The sequence below is a fragment of the Alosa pseudoharengus genome, unplaced genomic scaffold, assembly GCF_046254945.1.
Source record: "Alosa pseudoharengus isolate Yale_2024_CS ecotype anadromous, Long Island Sound unplaced genomic scaffold, YU_APseudo_1.1 YU_APseudo_1.1_scf_11, whole genome shotgun sequence".
Taxonomy (NCBI): Eukaryota; Metazoa; Chordata; class Actinopteri; order Clupeiformes; family Clupeidae; genus Alosa; species Alosa pseudoharengus.
In genome coordinates, this window is record NW_027468576.1 from 16,460,753 (window position 1) to 16,469,881 (window position 9,129).

At 41.7% G+C, this 9,129-nt stretch overlaps 1 protein-coding gene across 1 annotated transcript; it reads right to left on the reverse strand.

The window, feature by feature from the left end:
- Nucleotides 1-408: 408 nt before the first annotated feature.
- Nucleotides 409-8,765, reverse strand: LOC143117512 (uncharacterized). The gene is made up of 6 exons (XM_076279258.1): nt 8,440-8,765; nt 4,513-4,600; nt 4,156-4,255; nt 1,557-1,630; nt 1,219-1,329; nt 409-720 (listed from the first exon to the last, which is right to left on the reverse strand). Exons 1-6 carry the CDS (start codon nt 8,763-8,765, stop codon nt 409-411), a joined length of 1,011 nt encoding a protein of 336 aa, XP_076135373.1.
- Between the last annotated feature and the right edge of the window lie 364 nt (nt 8,766-9,129).

Genomic DNA, 9,129 nt, shown 5'->3' on the forward strand with positions numbered 1-9,129 from the left:
CAGTCTGTAAACTACAGGAGCAAAACTGAGTAATACCAAGAAGTTAGACCTTTAGTCCAGACACTTCTCCGTTCTTCAAGTTAATTTTCTCTGCGTTTAGCGTACTCATTCAAGTTATGCACTGGCAACACACTATTTCTTAAAACGTCCTACTCAATGATGTTATTATGAGTACATATTTCATAACAAACCCCTCAAATTACGTAAACATACACTCCTCAAGTCTACTCCGTGTCTTTAAGCCTCAAGTCCCATTGTGTTCTTAACACACGTAATGCACATTGTGCTATACTTGTGCTAAACACAGCCCTGTATATAGCTGTATGTAATATATAGAGCTGTCTCCAGCAATAACTTATAGGAAGTAAACAATCCTGTTTGACAGTCCTTGTCGTGGGCCATAAAGTGTCACAATAATGTGTCGGTCAGCACACCTTGTGTTGCTGAACGATTCCTGGCTGTTGCGTCTGGCGTCATTCGCTGGTTGATATTAATGACACAGATGAGGAGAAGGAAGACTACCACAAGGTCATCCAAGAGCCCCAGTGCTCCGCAGAAGGGTCCCGAGGCGCCCTCTAGAGGTGAGGCCAGGGACATGGCTGCCCCGAAACAGCAGACGGCCACCCTCAGCAGGAAGAGCCACACAAGGCCGCCCATGTTGCCCAGGCCACGCAGTGCCAGGTGCAGGAATAAGGGCATGTCGTACAGGTAGTCTGTCACCTGAGAAATCACCCAAGAAAAAAGGCACTGTTAGTATGACTGTATGGGTCAAACTGATATCCCTGCCCTATCTCCTCTATTCACTCACTTTGTCTTGTTTTTTCCCTCTTTTGGGAAATTGGGTCAAATGAAATGGAAAGATGGCAGCATTGTTAGTCTGTGTGTATGTGTATGAGCGCATTAATGTGTTCATTAACAGAGGGCACCTGTCTTCCATTTTCCAGTAACAATGACACATCTGTGTAATCAGGATATTACCCCCCTCTTACTGTGAAATTGCAAAGATGTAGAGTTTTATGAATGGTTCCCGTCAGTGATATTAAATTGTCTGCGAAAAACATGATCCTAGTCTTCTCAGGTCTTTGTACGTAGAGACCTGACATCTGAGATTCTCACAGACCGTGAGAACATCGGCAGCCAGCAACTAAAAAGGCGACATTGGTGTTGTGGTTTTAGTCAAGGCTGTGTGAGCGTAGTGTAGTTTAGCATGTCACTCACCCGGCGAGGGGCCCCAGAATAACGCTTGTTGTAGTCTTTGATGTGGCCCAGAACCTCCCGCTGTTGGCAGTCCGAACGCCTCTCGGGGAAGAGGTGACACAGGATACTCACCTGCGAGAGACACATGCAGAATTACAAAATGGCAAAGCAGTCTTAAGAGAAGTGTCTTCCCAGTCACATGTGATTGTACTTGGTACACTTCAGCATGTATCTGAATGTAATAATTTACTTTTTGTGAACACAACTTGCTATGGGTATTTAGTCAACACTGTACAAATTCAGTTCAGACAGTGGAAAATAGTGCATAGTAATAGTGTCAAATAGAATCTTAATAGCACCTTCTGTCGACAGAGAGGGCAGCTGATGGCGTTTAACCAGGAGCCATGCTTCCAGTAGGATATCAGACAGGGAGCTGCAGACATGCAAACAATCAGGAAGTGAGTTCATAAAGATCATAAAATATACCAGGAAAAACATAAAACTTCCTGATTGGCATTGTGTCTCATTCTTCAGACACTTTACAAGAGTGTGAGTAGGTAATGGAAGTCAAAACTACTCTGAAAATGCAGCAAATGTCTATCGGTGGCATAGTTGGCAATATTAATCTGATGTTAATCAGGTCTCTAGTATAGTATACTTGTGTATACAAGGAATTTGGTCTCTGCATTTATCTCATCCATGAATTAGTGAACACACAGTGAGGCGAAACACACACTAACCTGCCTTGCTACAGTGGCGCTCGGGGAGCAGTGAGAGTTTAGGTGCCTTGCTCAAGGGCACTTCAGCCGTTCCTACTAGTCAGGGATTGAACCGGCAATCCTTCGGTTCCAAGCCCGAAGCCCTAACCAGTAGGCCACGACTGCCCAGTAGGCCATAATTGTGTAGTATTGAAGAGCAAAGCTGTTCCCCACACATTTGTAATCATTCACTGGGAGTTGAATGAGTGAGAGAAAGTGGAATAGAGCGTTAGGTCCAATATTCCATTATGTGGTTTAATGTTCTGCAATATGTCCAATATTCCAATATGTGGTTTAATGTTCTGCATTTGTCATTATTAGAAGGTCACTTTGACACTAAAAGGGGCAGCCGTGGCCTACTGGTTAGCGATTCGGACTTGTAATCCAAGGGTTGCCGGTTTGAACCCCGACCAGTAGGAACGGCTGAAGTGCCCTTGAGCAAGGCACCTAACCCCTCACTGCTCCCCGAGCACCGCTGTAGCAGGCAGCTCACTGAGTCTGGATTAGTTTGTGCTTCACCTCACTGTGTGTTGAGTGTGATTCACGGATTGGGATAAATGCAGAGACCAAATTTCCCTTACAGGATCAAAATAGTTTATTTTCTTCATTTTCTTGTTGTTAGTTTTGCATCAAATGCCACTGGCATCATTGATTAGGGTAGCCTGGATGTCTCCTGACTTTACCACTGTTACTTATCTATGCTTTGCTGTTGTGTACTTAAACCCTGGATAATTCTGTGTCAAGTCAGAGACGCATATTCTGGAGTGAACAGTGCTTCATGTGTGCCTCTCTCCTGTATACAGCGAAATTAAACTCTGCATCTTGATTGTACTTCTCTCACGTCTCACTTTGGTATGCCATATTTAACAGAGAGCGCAGTAAAGAGCACTCTCTCTTTCATTATTCACGTTCTACTTTTTTCTGAAGCATGTGTTTGTGTGTGTGTGTGTGTGTGTGTGTGTATTTGTTTGTGTGTGTGTGTGTGTGTGTGTGTGTGTGTGTGTGTGTGTGTGTGTGTGCGTGTGTGTGTACGTGTGCAGGTGAAACTGAAGGCACCAAGTCATAATTATTATCTCATAATTATTATCAATCTAGTTGGCCAGCTGACCAGTATTAATCCTGTGCTTACGTCAAATCATAGACCAAACAAAGGAACCCCAACAACCTAGACCATGTAACTTTCACTGCCTTATATTTTCAATGGCCCATGGAAAACATGGTAGTCATCGACAAAACTATGATGGACAGCTGTCATCAGTTGTAGTAATGTAATGTAAAAGGGAAAAAATGCATTTACACAGAAATTCCATATTCCAGTGCTCACACAAAACAGCTTGTTGTAAAACAGTTCACCTACTCACACACAGACTTCACAAACCCTGATAATGCATTTATGATCCAGCACACCCTACCCAGTTACGGTAAATACATGTTTTATGTCATGTGGAAGTATTCCAGCCTGATTTGCATGGGTATCTCTGCTCCAAGGGGCACAGAGAAAGAAGGAAATTTACATGGAAAACTTCCTCTCGGACAGCATGTTGCTCATGTCCGTTTGATTACGTCAATATTTACGCAGAGGAATGAATGAATCTACTGTATATATATATTCTATTCTATTCTATCTCTTGTCTTCCCTCTCTCTGTCTCTGTCTCTCACTCTTTCTCTCTCTCTCTTTTTGGCCTGTCTGTCTCTACCCCTGTCTCTGCTTACTGAGAGTGAGAGTGTGCAATGCCCCTCGCTCTCAAACGTTGCCAGAGGTGATCGTACGTGACAGTGGTCAGATTTTGCGCCAGACCCTGTGATCTCTTCCAGATGAAGGCACCTCACCCGGTCTCCATAGCAACAGTTACACATTAAACAGTGAGTGATCACATGACTCATCGTCTCAACAGTGTGGTGTGGTCTCCCACCGTCTGTCCACCTGCTCCCTGTTTCACCACTACCCATGTGGCTGTGTGGCCATACCTTCTCTCAACATGCATGACTGTGTGTCCTGCTACAGCCAACTCGTCTAAATGCTTGCCTGTTATAAATGGGAGGAATCAACCATAAACTCCCTAGTGTCACCATAACCATAACCATAACCATAACATCACAGCTGCTGCACACATAGTTAAATCCTAAAGTCAGCCTCCCTACTCTTTAGAGTAGAGGTGCTCATCCATTTGAAAACAAAAACAATTTGCTGAGTCTTACCACAGAAGAGGTGTCCACAGTTGGTCTCCACAGGGAATGTGGCCATTTGCAGACACACAGGGCAATGCAAGTCTCTGACAGCACCCGAAACGCATAGGTCCTGTACGTGGAGAGAGGAGATAAAATGAGAATAGATTTAGATTTATCAACCGAGTTTTGTATAAGACTTACAATAGTATACATTTGTCTGTTCAAAGTCCTAGAATATGGATCAAATGCTCTTGAAATGAGGGAAGTGTAGCATGTGTGCATGTGTGTGTGTTTCTGTTTGTGTGTGTGTGTGTGTGTGTGTGTGTGTGTGTGTGTGTGTGTGTGTGTGTGTGTGTGTGTGTGTTTTCTGACCTCGCCACATCTCACGTGCTGGTGGCCTCCCAGGTCAAGGGTACTCTGACAAGAGTGGCCGGGCTGGGCCTGACCCCTTCTGGCCTCTCCTGTTTGGGACACCCTTTGGGAAGAAGGAGGAAAACATAACATGTCAGAGATTAAATCAACACAGCAAAGGAAAACACAAATGTGCTATATGACATGTATTCTGACAAAAACACGTTCATGAGGGGAAAAAACAGTTAGCCTGCCAGTGATAGTACTATTCCCACATGGTATCACACAGTATCTTGAGGGTAATAAAGTTGAGTGTATCTCAGGTGACGCTGTTCCCTGCCTGTACAATCATAATATATTGTTCATACAACAGGAAAGGTGAGCCTTGCCAATAATAGAGGACATCATGCACTGACAGTTTTAAAAAGTGTAGAACGCACTTTACAACTAAATAATTTAGCAATTGCTTTCAGCAGTTGTTCCATTTTCACAAATCATGATATATTTAAGTTCTGTAACTTAAAGGCCCTGTAAGCCAGCCAAGCTCAACGTGTATCAGAGATATAGGAAGCAGCGGGTTTATTTTCTGTCTGCACACATGAGTACCTCAAATAATCTCAACAGCTGGTTATTAATAGAGTGGCATAATCTACAAGCAATACCTTAGGATCTCACTCTAATCTGGTAGTTAAACTCCTTACCTGGACTGAGAGCTATGGCAGGTGAGCATGCTGTAGTCAGATGGCTGTAGTCAAGCTCTGTAGTCAAGATCAGGCTGCTTGAGTTGGTCAGACACAGACAGAGGTCTCTCACAGGTCCTCATAGAGAGTAGAGAGAGAGAAATGCTTTCTCGCAGCATCACTGTACACAATAAATCCAGTGGTCAGGTTAATGATCAACCCCACCTCGAAGGCTGCCAGTTTGCTTGATGCTTCTCATCTGAATAATTTAAACGCATAGTGACTGCTGTTAGTGTGAAAACAATAGCATGTGATGCTGATACGTAATGCATGGATTTGGTATACATTAATGGTCAAAACATACATTTACATTAAAAAATTCAGGATTTGCACAGGAATTCAGGAAGTCCCTCCTCTGCTCGCTTGCCGTGCTCTGTTTTGGTCATGTGACTGCCTGTGTACGGTCAAAGACTGATGAACTCCACCCACACGTCCTAAGTAGGTTAGGCCCAATAAATACAGACAAGCTAACCAATCATTTACCGTAAGTTTACACAATCTGGTGTGGTGGCCCACATAGAGTGTAAGTGTAAGTCATTCATTTCTATACAGTATTCAAGAGTGCTTGGCTGACCAAAGAGTGCTTGGCTGACCAAAATGGCTGACCAAAACATTTCCTCGAATGCAGTTTGTAGCCTTCCATACTAGGCCCTATTTTTCAGCCCTACCACAATGCCAAGAACATCGACAGCTACTAGCTCCACTATACTACCAGTTAGATTTTTACCAATTTCTATGAGAGTGAGTCATGAGAATTGGCGTAATAGCCAAATGCATTTCTTTGTCCAGTACCTTGCTCTAATCCCAGGAAACTCTTAAAATGACCATGGCATGCATTTATTTTAATTTTTTTCCAAAAGGATTGCAGCAAATATTTAACTTAATGTCTTGCCCAATCACAAAAGGTCATCCTAACTAAAAATAGTTACTATCGATCCATCAGACAAGGTGATATGGCAAGGTTAGATCTAGGCTGAACAAACAGCTGCCCATTTCCCTCTCTTTCATTGAAGAACGAAGAGTATTTTAGGTCCACTATCATGTCACCCATAGTCTACTCCATGGGTTTTATCAGACATAACTCAAGGACAGAGGTCAGGTTGTCCAGGTTAAACCTATGACACCTATTTTTAGCTCTTTCTTTTGAACTCTCTTGCCAGTATGGTCACACTGACACTCAATCTCCTCAAACTCCTGTGCAACTAAAACAAAGCAATGATAAGTTCTGTAATTATGATGCTGATACATGTGCAATACTCTTACGTAAAAGTAAAGTGCATTTTAAAATGAATTCAAATAACAATTAATTAATACATGTTGTATGTCATATTAATTAGAGCCAAAAATGTAGACTGTATGATAATAATACATAAACAACACAGAAAACCTGTTCAAAAATCTGTTCAGGTCAATAGTTCCTACTAATGTGTTTTCTACACAGGAAACTGCATACACTGCCAGTTACTACTAACAACATTCATGGTAACACTAGTTTAATTACAAGGCAAATATTCCCTTGAACAGTAAGTCACAAACAACTGACCAAGTGGCACACAGAGTTCTAGGACACTGACGACACCATTTGGTGCTTTTGTAGCCAAATTGAGGTAAAATATCTCCCACAACACTCAACAAATTAATAATGTTTGACTTGCTTCTTACATTTCCTGAGTGCATGATGTGCCTACAACAGCACCTGTTCTTTGATACAGTTGGAACTGTTGAAACCTAAATTCTGACTTGTTTTCAGATGTAATCAATTAGTATTTTGTAATCTCGTTCCATTTCCTAATTCAAAAGGGCCAAACCTCTCAGTCTCTGCACGTGAGTTCACAGTTATCTTATCTCTTCCTTATTTTTATGACTGAAAATATTTTGGACACACATTCATGATGTGAGTCTCACGTGGTGTCGTGGGCAAGCGCAGGGGCTACGTGCACTGTCTTTGTATGCACAGACACATGCTAGTTAACCAGCTCCTATATAGTATACAACAGCCTGGAATCAATATGTGTATAATAAGCATGTATGTATAAGCGACAGTTGGGCAGGGGTCAGCAACCTTTTCTCTTAGAAGGGATTTTTGACCAGAAATAAAAATATATCTGTGTGTGGCTGCAAAGATATCGGAACCATTTAAAAGAAATCACTTTGAACATCTCTATCTTTATTAGCCTCAAGCATGTGGCATATTCGCCATACTCTGCATATATGCTGTATTGTACAGTATAATATTTCCACTAACTGTTTATGTGTTGGGACAGCTTGAAGCTTAACGACTATATTAAATTGTTAGACATTTTTTATAACTTCCATTTTAGAGAAAAATATGGAGCCACTACAAATGTGCTAAAGGGCTGCATGTGGCCTTTGGGACGCAGGTTGCCTACCCCTGAGTTAGACAGATTATTAGAGCTTAGTCCTGAAGGTCATTTTCATTTAGCAATCAGTTTTCAGTGGCTACCTTCCTCTCAGTTGTACGATGGGGACAGCAGGAGCTACCTTGACTTTAGTTCTGCAATAATCTACAGTTTTCAGTTTCAAAATAATTGAGGAGAAATATGCCTATTTGAAGATGAGGGTGCACACCCATACACCATGCACATTTATGGCCTACATGTCACACTGAATGAAACTGCAAAACACACCCAGTAGTAGACATTAGCCTATTTCACAATGTAACAGCTCTCTTTTAGAATATTTGGAATATTTTTACGTGTTACTAATGCCATACAATGTGCCACTTCCAAACTGTCAATACAATGTGATTCCTTAAATCAGTAAAAGGTTGTGAAATATGTCAATCAGTTTAAGCCGATTGACAAATTTACAAAGGCATTGTGGATTTTTAAACTTAAATTGGAATAAACTTATACCAAAAATATAGTAAACAGTGTACAGTGCATACAGCCTTATTCAAGAAGGTTTTTTTTAATGTTTGCAAATGTATTAGAAATAAAGAACGAAAATATAATATGTACATAAGTATTCACAGCCTTTGCTCAATACTTTGTTGTGGCACCTTTGGAAGCAATTACAGTTTCAAGTCTTTTGGAATATGAAGCCGCAAGTTTGGCACACCTATCAGGTTGGATGGGGAGCGTCGGTGCACAGCCATTTTCAGAGCCACTCTAGGACATTCACAGAGTTGTCCTGAAGCCACTCCTTCGATATCTTGGCTGTGTGCTTAGGGTAGTTGTCCTGTTGAAAGATGAACCGTCACCCCAGTCTGAGGTCAAGAGCACTCTGGAGCAGGTTTTCTTCCAGGATGTCTCTGTACATTGCTGCATTCATCTTTCCCTTAATCCTGACTAGTCTCCCAGTTCCTGCCGCTAAAAAACATCCCCACAGCATAATGCTGCCACTACAATGCTTCACTGTAGGGATGGTATTGGCCAGGTGATGAGTAGTGCCTGGTGTCCTCCAAACATAACGCTTGGCATTCACGCCAAAGAGTTCGATCTTTGTCTCATCAGCCCAGAGAATTTTGTTTCTCATGGTCTGAGAGTCATACAGGTGCCTTTTGGCAAACTCCAGGCAGGCTGCCATGTGTCTTTTACTAAGGCTTCCGTCTGGCCACTCTATCATACAGCTCAATTTTCAGCTTGATTGCAAAGGCTGTGAATACTTATTTACAAGTGATTTCTTCATTTGTTATTTTTAATAAATTTGCAAAAATGTCAAAAAACTTTTTTTAAGTTGTCATTATGGGGTATTATGTGTAGAATTTTGAGGAAAAAATCAATTAAATCCATTTTAAATAAGGTTGTAACATAACAAAATGTGGAAAAAGTGAAGCGCGAATACTTTTCCTATGCACTGAATTATATATCAGTTATTTTCTGGTTTCCCTAGTGTGTAGCTGGTGAGTGGTGGGTGGCACTAATCCACTGTCTGTCCAAATTATTGGAAA